Below are 15,029 nucleotides of genomic sequence, written 5' to 3'. Positions count from 1 at the left end.
AGCACAGCACACATGAAGCCATCAGCTATCTCAGGTCGGCTAGCCTTCGAACAAGCACAGATTGTCTCCAAGATAAGACTCGCGCTGACGTGCTCAGATGCCGCAGCTGGAGTTGAAGAGGAGAAGCACCGCAAAGGGGCCGCCTTCCCTCTCCCTCCTAGCACACTGCACGTCTCCCTGTTCCCCACTTGCGCACGTGAGAAGACGGCGTGCACCCTCCCCACCTTCTTTTCTCACGAGAGCAAGAAGACACTGCTGCATCAAGCCACCATCCTTCCGGCTCGCCCTTGCATCTACAGCATGCGGCGCATGGCCACAATGTTATAACAATTGCACTTTATACGGAACATCACGGCAATGCCGACAGCGAAAATTCACCTGAAGTGTCTGTACAGTTGCTATCGCAATAAAAAAAAACTGTCATCCAACCAGAAGTAGCACAAAAGAATGAAGGAAACTCGGAACGAGTTCTTCAGAAAAGAAGCACTTCACAGTTAAAGGAAAACTCATCCTGGTCCTCGTACCCAATCTTGCATTACAGACTTTGAGTTGATTGCTATACAAACTGAGCCGACCAGGAGGCTAGGAATTGGTAGGGAAAGAGCACATTACTTGATAATTAAAAGCACAGGAACACAGAATAAGCAAATAAGAATCATCCTAAAGTATCTTTTCACGTGCTCAAGCACCCAGTTTTGAGATGACATTACATTTTGTTTGTACATCATGCCCATTACGTGCTGCGCACACTGAATGTGCACCATCACAGCCTGAAACAAACAAACTAGCTAACACAAACAAAAAAAAACGTCTCCACACAGATGCACTGTCTTGGGCCAGGAGCACATTACCTAAACTACCTATTTCCTTGCGTGCATGTGAGACGACTGCATTCTCGTCTGCATTCCCGATCCACTCTTCAAGGGAACACCTATCTTGTAGTAAACCAAGTATAACAGAATCACTTACACTATAATGAGATAAAAAATGACTGACAGGGTGCATTATGGTGAAATCTACACATTAAAAACAAAAAAGTTTGTGCCTTCACGCCTTAATTTTGCTGTAACTGCCGTAATTCAACAGTAATTGTTAGCCAAGCACTAAACAGGTGTTCTCTTTAACAGTGGATTGTACTTCACCTACGTTCTTAGCCACACATGGTTGCCTCACAAGGGCTAATGTTCTAGAGCACATGTGAGCACTTGTGAACAGAAAAAAGAAAATGTTAACGTGAAACTTTGGGTACTGCTGTTTATTGTAGCCAGTGACCCCCAATGATCGGATGGATCTTCACAGTTGTAATCTTTCCCACGGCAAGTCAGCCATGAACCTGCACGTGTTCCAGCTCATCGAGGAACATCTGACATTTGGACATGAGCACCTTGATGGATTCTGTGACGAGGAGGTCAGGCGTGTAGGCACCCGTGGATTCCACAGAAACTGAAAATAGAAAGACGGGGAGCTTGATATATTGTGGGAGGGGTGACTCCGTGCTCCTGGGACAAAGGAACGACAACACAGTAGTGCAAACAATCACAAGGGCATTTATTGCACCTTTGATAGATCAATGCCTGCTAGCCGAGTTGCTATCTACAAAACATGCCGATGGGCGCGCGACAAATCTAGAAGTCCGCCTCACCGCGACCGGATAGCGAGCGAACATGTTCGCCCCATGCTGGATCCCAACGCCTGGTCATTCGCGTGTACGGTCACGCGGACGGTGGCACGTTCCAAGGCGGCCACGCGAGGTGGTCTCGCAGAAGCATGGGTCGGCGGCGCGCGGGTCGTCCACGCTGTTCGCCGACCCGCCGGGAAAGAGACAGCCTGTTCTCCCCTGCGCCCCCAAGTAACCGTGCCGTGAGGCGGCGTTAGCAGCGGAACACTCGGGCCATCTCTCGCACTGCGCCCCAACCACATCGACCGCCGCGGGCATCACGCAGGCCACGCGGCGAAGCCGGATTACAGGAGACGCGCCATGCGGGAAAAACATATCAGGGGACGCGCGAGAGTCGCGCATCCCCACAATATATAAATTTTTTTTTTCTCTGGAAATGCATATAGGCTGGTGTAGGTCAGCCGTATGTACTCTATTCTAATGCACCCCCGACTGCAGTGCGCTCCTCGATTATCATACTCCAAACATGCAACATGCAGTACCCTTGGTTGTTCCCTGACTAGATTTTCATTGTAAGAGAAAGAAACAGTGATTTCTCCTCATTGGGAAGAGGAGGAGGAATAAACATTCACAGTGTGCAACAGTGAGAAAGTGTTCTTTCTTCGCTGTAGGTGGGCAGGCTCTCTCAGTCCAGAAAACCGTTGGCTAATGACCCAGTCCGTGCCAGTCCACCAGACTTTGCTGGTCCTGTAGGCTCAGTGCCGTTAACATTGCCTCCCATGTTTCTTTGACAGCTTGTAGAAGTTCTGCAGCTTCATCTTGAGCGTTTTTCTCGCGGTGTGGGCACACCAACACCACGTGTTGGAGGGTGTTTGTTACATCACAGAATCGGCATAGGTACGAGAATTGTGTGGGGTGCATCCGCTGCACGAGAATTCCACGAACATACATGCATTCGCTTGTAGTCTGTGGAGGGCAGTGGGTTCCTCCTCGCTTAATTTTGGGCGTGGTAGTGAATACTCTCTTCTTTCAAGTCAGTAGTGCTGCAATATCGCAGCGTAGTAATACTCCGAGGTTGCTGGCAGTGCGATTTGGATTTGGCGTCGCTGAGGTGAACCGTTAGTAAGGACGGACAGTAGAAAAAGAATAAATGTAAAGAAAAAAAAACAACTGGTTCATCCCTCTTTCACATAAATTGGTCCTGTAACATGAAAGTGAGAAAAGTTGGCAGCTTCATTGCACGTTCACAAATACAAGTCCGTAAATGTGCAGTCACTTATTAATTACAGCTTCACTCGACACAATGAAAGTGAGGGCAAGCGCACGAAGCATGTGGCGCTGCCCTGCGTAGAGAGCAGCCTGGAGGCCACCAAGCATTATAGGTGTATCCTAAGCAACAGTCTGTATACGGCGCGAGTGCGTCACAGCTCTGGTGACATCACGTGCTGACCCATACGCATGTTAAAAGTTGAGTCACCGCAGCGCCACTGAACACTGGCGGTTGTCACCTACCTGGAACGCTGTCCCTCATAGATGCTGACTACCCTTCTAGGTGTCCATGGTGCCGCTGGGCACCTTGTCTCCGAAATTACTCGGTGATACGATAAATGATACCTAAATAATGTCATTGCAACAAATATACATCATCATGAGATTGATTCCTTTGATAAAACGAACCTTTCAAGCCTTTCTATTCCTAATTTCCCGACCATTAAGTAGGCATGAAACGGTAAAATATTGTGATGTAGTAGTTTGTGCCACTACACAAAGACGTTAGGAGAAGAGGAACATGATGTGACGCTGGCATCAATAAGTGGTATCGCTACGCCATGTGGTTTCGAGCTAGGCGTTCTCCCTGTATATATATCCCTTTCAGCGCTTACCAGGAATTCACTAGTAGCGTGTTCAAGGCGGTACACCAAACAACTCACAGTCTTGGTTGCCTGTCTCACACATCGGAGAAGTCATTCTTCCTGTTCTTCCCCATAATATTTGGTGGAGCTGTGGAGCAAGCTTGCCACAATCCGGATCTGGATCTCTGCAGCGGATGACACGTCTGTTCTGCTGCCATGGCTAACTACGCTGCCTCGTCCACTCAGACAGCACTGCAAGTTGTCCTCTCCTACCCACTTGACCCAGGAACCTTCACGGGCACCACGATGTCAACAACGAAGAATAGTTGGTGCGGTACCAACGCGTCAGCAACCACAACAGGTGGGATGGCACGCTTATGCTGGCTAATGTTATATTTTCCTTGCGAGGAACCGTGAAGGTATGGTTTGAGACGCACGAATCCGACCTTACAACTTGGGACATATGCAAAGAGAAGCTGCGCAATCTTTTTGGAAAGCCTGTTGTCATGGCTGCCACGTTCCAGACTTATTGCAATGCACAGGCCATTTTTTTCCCATTATTTTTTTTAATGGGGTAGAAGCGTGCTCGAATTGGGTAAGTATGGTAAAGGCTGCCTGAACAAGCTGCAATCAAGTTGTGGAGAAGTCCATGTTGAAACAAAGAGGAGAAGGCATGAAGCTTTCATTCTAATAAACACTGCAGACACCAAGTACAGCTAGTCTGAGAGCTGGCGCAGCCATAATAAACAGTATTTCTCCCCATGGCAGCACTGAAAATGCCCTTGAAGTTCCTCAAACTAAATAAACGCTGCAAATGTATTCAGGCCGAGGATATCTGCATAGTTAAAAAAAGCAAAATCCACTCACAGATGAAGTGGTCCTTGACCCGCGTCAGCTCGACAGCGTCCTTGAGGTCGTCGAACCTAAACACGTTTCGGCTGCAGGTGTCGGCCCTCGCATTGGCAACCCTGGCCACTTTGTGACCTGAAGCAGCAATGGAAAACATCATTGCAGTGTTACCACACGGTGCGGACATGTGCACATGCGCCAAACCTTCCAACCATGCCTCCTTGACCAGTGGAAAGCAGCACTGGCCAGTTCAGACCCCAACGGCTATGGCTGGTAAGGTGGGCATGGGAAGCAGTTACTGCTGTGGGGCTTCGGGACTAAGGAACCTACCTACCGGCAAGCAAAGAAGCTTGAGTAGCTTCAATGCTCGTTCTATTTTCAATAAATGCGTTGTTCTACTACTACTACTACTGCTACTACTGAAAGGCTAAGAATTAAAAAAGAAGAATGCAGGCTTCAGATAACACATTTTTAATGACAGCTCGACTACTATGTACCAATCACAGTTGATCGATTCATCAGTTGAACACCCCGAAACTGCACGAGTAATGAGAGATGCTATGGTGGAGGGTTCTAGATTAATTTTGGTGACACGAAGTTCCTCAACACGCACTTACATCTAAATATACAAACATTCTTGCAGCCTTCATTGAACTCTGCCAACATCAGCCGAGAATCAGTGGCTAAAAAAAAAAAGAAAGTCTCAAGTTCAGCTGCAAAACTCTAAAGCCCCTGAGCCACCGCAATGAGTGCCTCTCATTAGTCCACGAAATGTCTCGTTCCTGAAGGTAGTAATAATACATTATGATCTCATTTACACCTTCTGGAAACAAATGCATGAAATACCTAACCGGGAAAGACACGACCCACAGTCACTAAAAGCTTTGACAGACTCAACTGCAGTTAACATCTACATAATTCAACACGCTGCACAAATCGTTGCAGCATGAGATGCCAATGCGGACCAAGATGGTAGGGCCCGAGCGGCCCGAGACACACATTGACACTTTTGCAGCTTCGACAAGCTTACGTTCACGCTCCTCAAATTCAGCCTGGGTCGTTGGGGCACAAATGTGCACAAATAGTTGTGGCACAAAGGCCAATGCACGTTAGTGGTGCCTGAGGGACCAGAGATGCACATCATCATTTTTTCAATTGCATAGCGTTTTAAGATGGCGATGAAAAGCCAAAACGAAATCGAGCTGGTGAGCAATGCAAGAATACGATGTCCTACGATGCCGCTAGAGCGAAACATGACGCTCACCTTGTGCCACCTTCAACAGGGAATGGCGGCACGTTTGGGTTATCGCCTATTAAAAGCACGCAGTGTGCTTCCAATGGCACAACGCTTCATGTGCTGTCAACCAGATAGGTAAAGATAGTTATCACACTAGGGTTGGCAGCGATAGCTGTGAATGCAGCATGCGATGACCCGGGAGGAAATTTTGGCTGGTGATAATATAGAAAACTTAATGCGTGCCGGTGTTTTCACGTAAGACAGGCGAGCGAGTATTGTGGGGCAGCTGCTGTGGTGGGCGGCTACTGTTCTCTATCACGCGCACCTGATGCCTCTTCTTGTTTACATGGTATCAAGCGGCTGGAAAACGTACTGTACGATGGCAAATAGGTGATGTGCTGAACAATGGCACCGAAATATCATGTTTTCCGGGAACGCATGAACTTGTAAGTAAAAGCGTAATTGTATTGGGTCACTTTAAAAAAAAAAACACTTAATTATGGGGTTTTACGTGCCAAAACCACTTTCTGATTATGAGGCATGCCGTAATGGAGGACTCTGGAAATTTCGACCACCTAGGGTTCCTTAACGTGCACCTGAATCTAAGTACATGGGTGTTTTCGCATTTTGCCCCATCGAAATGCAGCCGCCGTGGCCGAGATTCAATCCAGCGACCTCGTGCTTAGTGGCCCAACACCATAGCCACTGAGTAACCACGGCAGGTTGGGTCACTTTTGGTGCTCTTAATCATGAAAGTTGGCACTGGGGAATTGCACGTCACGGGATCGTATCAACAAGGTTGTGCTGTATACACTAGAAAGCTACTACAGAAAGCGCGTGTTAAGTGGCTTGCCTGAAAATTAAATAAGGATGGGCTCCAGAGTGCCTACTTTATCTCCACTGTGGCATTTAATTTTACATACTCTTTCTCATTGCCCTTTCCAATACTAGTTTGCAGAGCAATTTCTTTCAAAGATAAAACACATGTTCAGTCAATCAATGTGCCTGTTTCAACATAGGATTTGTAACGAGTACAGTGCCAGCCACATTATTTGCCTAGGTTTTTATTACGACAACAAACATACAGACACTTGAGGCACTCTTGATGCATTGCTGTTGCCATTGTGCTGGCCCAGCTGCACCAATGCATGCTCAGCCTTACGGGAGGTCACATGATCTGTCATGAGTGCGAGGACAAGGGTGCAAGGATGAGTCGAAAAGGCCAGTGCCTTGATGCACATTACCTTACTGCACGCCCAGTGTTGGAGGTCATGTGCTCTCCCAAGTTTCACATTCGTGGCACAGTGAAATGAACAGTGAACTATGACATGTTCACTTTTGGACAAGGACACGAGCACCCTGCTGCCAGCATTCCACATCAAGCCAGCGTTGTGACCTTGCTTGTGGTCACTGAGTGAATGCTGTTCATGTGTCATGGGCGAGCGACATCACACATCTTTGTTCGTAAGCAAATGTTTGCTGTAACTGATACTGGCCATAAAACTACTTTAAGCCTTACTTCGTGTAATGTGACTTTCTTCCTAACTGAAGTGAGAATTCAATTCTCGAGAGATCACAGTGAGGCTTGCAACGGAGGAAACGACACAAGGCTTCATGCAACTGACCATCTGGGTCATCATCCAGCTTGATGACTCCCTTGGAGAAGCAGCTCTGAAGCCGCTCCGCCTGTTCATCCAGCACAGGGCGTAGAAGTCGTATCTCCGGAAGGAGGCGGTAAGATGCCGTGGCTGCGTGGTAAGGAGAGCAACAATTGGCTGTTCAACTGCAGTGATGAGCACTGTTGTCATCATGGCAACTTTTCTCTTTCTCGTTTCTCTTTTCTTCACTTTCCTTTCTTTCTTTCTTTTTTTTATTTTTTATTTTTTTTTTTTTTTGACAACATGAATGCCAATTAACCCTTTTGTGCCATGCTACTATTCTGAATCATGGGCAAAAATGGCCAATTCCTTTACTGAGGAATAGTTGAAGAATAACAATGAAGACAATATCTTAAGCATGTAGTTATACAAAATTTCAATGAGTTATTGCTAAACTGATGCATAACAGCACTACTATACTAAAGAACTTCAAGAAAATTAGAAGAATTGTAGAGGCGAAAATGAAAATCGCGAGATCCTGAAAAGCATTGTGGACAAGTTGAGCTCATCTATGGCAAATTAGCAAATTTCATGCAGAATTTTTCTTTCTTGGTGTCTTCTTTGCAGACTGGCAAGAGTGACGACCCAGATATTTCTGAAGCCACCACATAATCTTTTTGAAGGGACAGTGAAGAGCAACAATAAATTATGTTAGACTGCTTACATTGAGAATAAACACTCCAATAAACTCACGTAGTTGCGTCCAGTGAGGTGGACCAACTGCAATCATCGTCGCTAGAAAAGCAACCGTTTTACAAGCTGCTATAAGTTGCAAAACTGTTCGCCTTACAAGTATAAAAGGCCGCACAGCGAGAAGATGTATGGATAAAAAAGCATACTTTCAGCCCTACACACTCATCTGTTTTTTGTAACAAGCGCTCAAAAGTTTCACCCTAAGCTAGTTACTAATTCTGGCTGCTCTAATCTTGAATACAAGCACTCTCAAGTGCTAGTCTATTGTTTTTCTTCGGTCAAAAAAAAAAAAAGATTTTAAGAATTCAGGCCTTAAAAGAGTGCCACATAATAGTTTGGACTTCTTATATTTTTCCATTGAATAAAGGTTCTAGACTACTAAAACATAAAAGAAATATACTGCAATCTTTCAAAGCACCCTAAATAATTTAATAGATTTTCTACAACTAGTTTCGGCTTCATTTCCCAAGAGGTGCCTGCGTCATGATGTCACGGCACAGAAGGCGTACTGTGGTGGCACGACACTGCGGTGTTTTGTAGCTCGGCCGGTTGTCTGCCATGCTGCTAAATCAGTTTATGCATTGAGTAACGTCATAGCAGACGACTGAGCGAGGCTGCAGCAAGTGCTGTAGCGTTGCACCCCCCCCCCCCCCGATGTCCCGCTTCCACATGACTGGCTTCTCTGTCACAACATCCCAACATTGGCACCTCCTGGAATATAAAACCAAAACAAGGTGTAGAAGAGCTGTTAATTTATTTGCCAAGCTCGGCTTTCCAGTATTCTTCTTTTTATGCTTCCGAAGTTTAGGACTTTCATGAAGAGTTGAACGCATGATGCCCGCACACTAGCGCCAAACCTGCTTGCACACAAGCAATGCCACTCACCTACAGGCGAGAACTTTGCATGAACCTGGCCTGTACCTTTCATGCAATGCAGCTTCAGGTCAATCTCCTGCGCAGACAATGTATGGAAGAAAAGACTGTAAAGGAACACACACTGTACGAGATTCCCTAATTCGGCTTATTCAGCAATGCCCAGCTTCAACAAAAGCTCTCATCCATTCACTGCTTTTTCCACTCTTCAGCAGAAAAAAAAAGAAGCCAAGAGCAATATGTTAGGGGGGAACCTTTAGCTTGCAGTAAACTTCCATTTCCCTTGCAGTGTTGTAGATGTTGCAATAACACGCCTATTCCATGCATATGCATCTTTCGCTTTTAAAGGGAAGCTTTCTTTGCCTACCGCCAGGTTTGGTGTGGCTGCTGCTGCTGTTGCCTGCTGGTTTCTCACCAGATATGTATATGCCTGAATGTACAAACTCCAGCAAAAAGGCTTATATTAGCCTTGTAATGCCAAGTGTCAAACTAGTGCCAGTAAGTGCACTTCTGTTCTGTGTATTAATAATTAATTTTTTTTCATATACCCCCATAAAACCTGTACATATAACGTCGACTCATAGGCTCAAAGCACAGACACCTCTTCTTAATGGAATACTAGCACATTCCTACGTTCGACAGCTTATTTTGATTTATTTGATTCAGCCATTGGGTACGTACCACTGTGCATGAAGTACAGAACTCTTAAACGTAGTCAAATGTGTGCTGTACTTTTCCGTGCGTACAGCTGTCATTGCCTTTCTTCCCTTGATAAGTCTTTGTCGTCGTCAAATCGCTACGTAAACCTCTCACACTGTATATCCACCTGATTTGGCATGGTGCTTGCATTTCAGAATAGCTTCTGAACAATGTAGCGCATAAATATAAAAACTGCACAAAATCAAAGTTACGACCCTCGTGCTGCACAAACATAAACATTGCACAAGATCATGCATTGCATAGGATGAACATAAACATAATTGTATGCTTCATCTGTTAGTTGCATAGTGTTCAAATGATCGCTTCACTAAAGCTTCGCTTCACAAAGATTCCAACATGCACATTGGGTCTGCATAATCTTTTTCTCTCTTGTTCTTTTCTGTTTGCATTATCACCGCCCGCGCAATCCATGCACTATTTGTGCACTATCCCGCCATCACAGCCCATGTGTGAGAATTCGCTTGAATTGATAGCCTCTTACAGAAATAATGCAATTGAACGTTTGCACCAGTCAGTGCCTGTCCTTGCTCATATTTCTCTGCACCTTTCCTTCATCGTGGCAAACCAACTAGACCAGCAACAAGCCTTGCTGATTTTCTATATATGTGCAAACCCACACGAAATGCAGGAATGCACTTATCAGTCAACTGCCACACCAATTCTAATTAAATCTGGTGCGTTTGAGAGAAAAAGCTGAATCCTGCCAGCTGCTGGAAGAACTTTTAATTCATGGCATGCGAGTTTTGTAGCACGAGTTGGCGAAAATTGGTCAACTTCAAAAAAAAATTGAAGCGTGCTACGTTTAAAACTCTTAACTCTGCATCCAAAACAAACATCACTATTTGTAAACTGTGTCCGTTAGGTTTACTAAAGCAGCCAAGTGTGATGCATTAGTTTATAGCTTGCCTGAAGTTATTACATTGCTTACGTCAGTTTGGCAAAAGTCCTTTTCAAACAACAGTGGTATAATTCACAACAGTTTATAACATGTACAATTTGGCCTCTTGAGATAGCCCCCGATAGATGCCATTTACAGAATTCTCATATCATTTCTTATCACTGAGTCAGAGTTGTAAAACTTGATGCCTGGATTCCTAAATGTTAATTTTCAGTACTCTTTGCTATAAAAAATAAAAAATGAGTGGCCTAAATAAAAGACTTCCTCCCAAAATTCAGATCTTAACCTTTTCCTCTTACAGTATGCAGGAAACAAATGTCACGTACATTAGTTGAAAGGATGACATATGCAACAATTTCTTCATTCCCACGTACTTAGATAGAAGCTCCCGACATAAAGCTTTCTCTTACAAGTGATTAGTTAATGAAATATGTGCTGAACTTTCAAGCAGCAAGCGCAGACTCGACCACACAACAGTGTTTTCTCTTACAACTTTAAAAATGGAGCCAAACAACAGTTTGCAAGGCTTGGGTTTGCATTTCCAGCGTGTGTCCTCGATTGGACGCAACTTTCAGTAGTTGCATCAAGGAGTTACAATTCATTCTGCTTCGACAATTCCCATCTGAAACATGGCACAGACTCAACTTCCTTAAATATATTGAAAACATCAACACCTTTGCTGCTGTTTCTACTTAAGTCAATACATGTACTGTGTACAGTATGTGCAGCCATTAAAGAGAACCCGTAGTTAGTAATTTGCCACAAATTATCACTGACATATGACATAAAAACGCACAGACTAATTTTGTGTACCAAAGTACATGCAGTTATGTAAGCCATTTTTTTCCAATAAAGGCTAGGTAACGTTGCAGTTCTATTGACTATTTCAACTGGTTAGGTGTTCCCTTTAACAGTAAACCATACTGTGCATGCATGCTATGCACCTTGAGTTAAGTTAGGGAAAGTATTTACACCTGTACAAAGAAAGAATGTCAATAAAAAGAAAGGTGACAAGTATGTGATTAATCATAGGATTAGGGTTGTGCCGTGCAAGACAGGCGTAGTTTTACAACTGGTTAAGGTAAAATTGGGGCCTGATTCCATGGCTCATCTAGAGCAAGTCCTTCTTTCCCCGCCCTCTCCCTCCCCCCCCCCCCTTTTTTTTTGTAATGGCAAGCCTTACCTGGCCAGGTCTCAACTTCGCTAGGATAATGTCATCATCTACAGGCCTCGGTGGCTTGTTCCCAAACTGCAGCAGGTTGACAAGAAATAAGAACAGAAGAACAAAACAACAATACAATGCAAGACAAGCATATAGTTCGAAGTATACAAAAGTTCATGCTGCGTGAACAGTCACAGAAGGATTCAGCTGCTAAAAGGACTCACAATTTCTGCTTGCGATCCAAGGGGGACCCATGTGAGGTGCTTTGTATACACTGCAAAGAAATAAAGCCGTAAAAGATATTGTGAGTTATTCTTAGGTATTTTGGTGCAAGACGTGGTGATGAAAACAGTTTGCTGCCCCTCACCGACATGGTCCCTGTAAAGTTCCTCTGGAATGGTTGCATCCTTTGGAGCATGCGGATTTTTGGTGCACTTTACTTTAAGCTCAAATTCAACTGTGTCCTCGGGAGAGCCATCACTTTCTGAAAAATGAACACACAAGTGCAAAAAAGTTTAAATTTCCCTTCACTCCAGCATGCTTATATTCTTCAAGAAGGCTAGGACAGCACCAAATTATGCATGTTTCATATGCGAGAACAGTCATGGTCAAACAATCACCAAGCAGAAATCGTTCAAAAATATAGCTTTGGATTCACTGTGATCTTCGTGTCGGTCACTAAAATCGTATCCCACCCAGGATGAATGTAACTCACCCTGACTGAAATCAAGCATGACTAAATAAAGAGCGCTTGAACTTCTTTAAAGGCTCAACTGCAAATGAGAAATCTGTGCCTGTGCTCAGCTATGCCCCATGGAGTTATGTCAATGCACATCTTTCCGCAATCTAAAGAGCAAGGAACTACCGGACTGCCATCGTTTCAGAGTAATTATAGATTAGTAATATTTTGACACCATTGCATCTAATTACACTGCTGTCAGATTTCACGGGTGGTTCCCGAACCACAGCGGGCTCGTAAATTTGTTACATAGTGGCAGCTGCATATCAGTCTACAATGAAAATAGAGCAGCAAGTATTTTTCAAAATGAAGTTGTAATATCAAAGTAACAGCCACCAACAGTTCTTGCTGGCCTTCGCTACACTCCCAACCAAGGGTGCTCTCTCCTTCTCGCAAAGTGCTTCTCTAGGAGATTCATTGGCACTCGAGTCAGTACCAAACATCACACTCTTGCCCCTCACTGATTGGCCAATCGACAGGTTTCACCCTGGTGATGTCACCTGACTGACCCTGCTGGTATCGAGATGTGTGAAGAAGAAAACGTAAAAGCCTGGAGAGGAGCACGGGATTATTATTATATTTTTTTTTATTGGGAGGGGTGTAGTTAGGGGAGAGGTAAAACTAGCCTAAGCTAGCCAGCAAGCAATGACTGACTTCCCCACAGCATATGGAGCTGCTATGTTCGTCAAAGGTTGACATCATGGCATTTTGTACACTATGCCTTTATTTAAAATATGTTCGAAATGCCAGAGATGGTTAGGAGCTCTTGGAACCCTTTGACTGGAACTCCTGAAACAACTCGGGCACACACTCTCGCACAACCCTTGCCACTCCCAAGCAAACTCATTTCGCGTTTTCAGCGCACTCCCTGCCTCGTCAGAAACAACTCGTGCAAAAAAAAAAAAAAAGAACATTGTGCTCTTGTGCCATCCATACAGAAGTCATCTAAACACACAAATACCCTGAAAGGTAAATTTCTGAATGCAGGCAGAGCAAATGTCTCAGTGCTCAGCCATGGCAAACCAGCTTGGCAGGTCAGTCCACACACTGACATGTGACAAAAGTTATGGATACTCGATAAATTAGTAATTGGAAGAAACCAACGACGGAGAAGCAGTTTCTATGTAGCATGAAATGTTTACTGAGCCAACAAGAGAAAAAAGGACAGCTGGTATTGAGTATTGGAAGGGCAGCCGTGGCCATGACCAGTACGGCATGTCCATCTGTCCAGAATATGACAGACGAAGGAATATGTGAACTGTTCACAAATACTGAAATGGGAGAACATGGCCCCGAAAAACCTGCTTTTATGTACCATGATATGTCCACTGAACCAGCGTGTGAAAAGAACCCGGCAGGGACCGTGCAGCAGTCATAAAAAAGGATTTGGCAAGGGTTAAAGAAAGAACAAATGCAACCCTTCCCAGATAACATGGAATACAAGGAACCCAATACTTGCAATGACGCCTAAGATACGAAACTGCAGTTCATGCCTTACCGCTTTCCCTGTATTCAAACATCCGTGGGTCAATGTTGAAAGGCACCAAGCCAATCCGATGTGCCAGCACCTCGTCCTGGATGATGCCCGTGTTGTTGTACAGGTACACTTTGTCAGGCGCCATTGTTGGCACCTACAAGACATGACAAAAGCAGTTCTTGAAAGCCCAGAAATGTACAGTGATTGTCAAACCAAGCAGGCCATTTAGCTTATGACCTGCGTCATTGCCTGGCGCTCTGTGGATGTTCCTGCCGTGCTGTACAAAGAGCGTGCTTCACTGGCCACACATGTGAAATGGCTTACCTACAATTTTTATATTCTGTACATGTAATGAAAAAGCGTGCACATGACATGGCTACGTACCTCTGCGAGCAGTATCCTGCGAATGGCATTCGCGATTGCCGGGTTGAGGCCTACCATGTCGAACTCCATGGTCATGTCGTCCATGGAGATGATTCCAACATTAAATCTCTAAGAGCCAGAGACAAAGGCGGCATTGAAAATGCATTAGTGCATTTTGGTATGCTCGAGGACGTTAGACTTATACACTCTTGCTAAAGAAATCGCAGAAAAACAGGAGCTTTTTTTTTTCATTTGTGTACCGCTTTTTCTTTTTGCAAGGTTTAGACAGCTTGATAATACGCAACGACGAGATATATGTTAATCACACTTTGTCTGTCCGACGTGTTTGGTGAGACCATATAACAGGATAATTTGATGGCTTTTGATGAGGGCATTAGTTAAAGGCACTGTTAGCGAACGAATGAATTTACTTACCTTAGTAAACTTTTGGATATCCCAGCTGTCATCCACGCCCGGCGTGGCACCGCAGTGATCAATAGTTTCAGTCTACAAAGATCACGCGAGGAAAGAGATTATAACAATCAATTGGCATATGACTGAAGGTAAACGTTACCACGCAGCGCATGCAACATGCTTCGTATTGAACCGCACGACCACTTACATGAAGCAAGTCATGTTCACGAAGATGCACGTGCGTTCGCATTCTCTCCAAGTGCGTCATGATTCAATGTTTATGTTGTTTTTTCAAATCTACAGATGCGCAGAGACGTCACTAAGAAATCGGCAACCAGAAAGGTACACGAGGTTTACAATCACTCAGCATTTGAAAAAGCACGTGCAGGGCCGCTTGCCGGTGCTGCAATGAAATGGTGCGAGAAGAAACAGTGGACAGATGACTACTGTAAACAACGTTGCAAACCAACTGGAT

The 15,029-nt window shown here is 44.7% G+C and overlaps 1 protein-coding gene across 1 annotated transcript; it reads right to left on the bottom strand.

The window, feature by feature from the left end:
• Positions 1-1,222: 1,222 nt before the first annotated feature.
• On the bottom strand, positions 1,223-14,990 carry Polr1C (RNA polymerase I and III subunit C). Its single transcript, XM_075699282.1, has 11 exons — positions 14,763-14,990; positions 14,576-14,647; positions 14,162-14,269; positions 13,799-13,931; positions 11,929-12,045; positions 11,786-11,835; positions 11,583-11,648; positions 8,794-8,860; positions 7,183-7,305; positions 4,339-4,455; positions 1,223-1,443 (listed from the first exon to the last, which is right to left on the bottom strand). The coding sequence occupies exons 1-11, from the start codon at positions 14,820-14,822 to the stop codon at positions 1,322-1,324; spliced, it is 1,035 nt and encodes a 344-aa protein (XP_075555397.1). The 5' UTR covers positions 14,823-14,990; the 3' UTR covers positions 1,223-1,321.
• Positions 14,991-15,029: the final 39 nt, after the last annotated feature.

This window comes from Dermacentor variabilis, chromosome 7, assembly GCF_050947875.1.
Source record: "Dermacentor variabilis isolate Ectoservices chromosome 7, ASM5094787v1, whole genome shotgun sequence".
In the NCBI taxonomy this organism is placed as follows: Eukaryota; Metazoa; Arthropoda; class Arachnida; order Ixodida; family Ixodidae; genus Dermacentor; species Dermacentor variabilis.
Note: the sequence above shows the minus strand (reverse complement) of the source record. Positions and strands in the feature narration are given on the sequence as shown.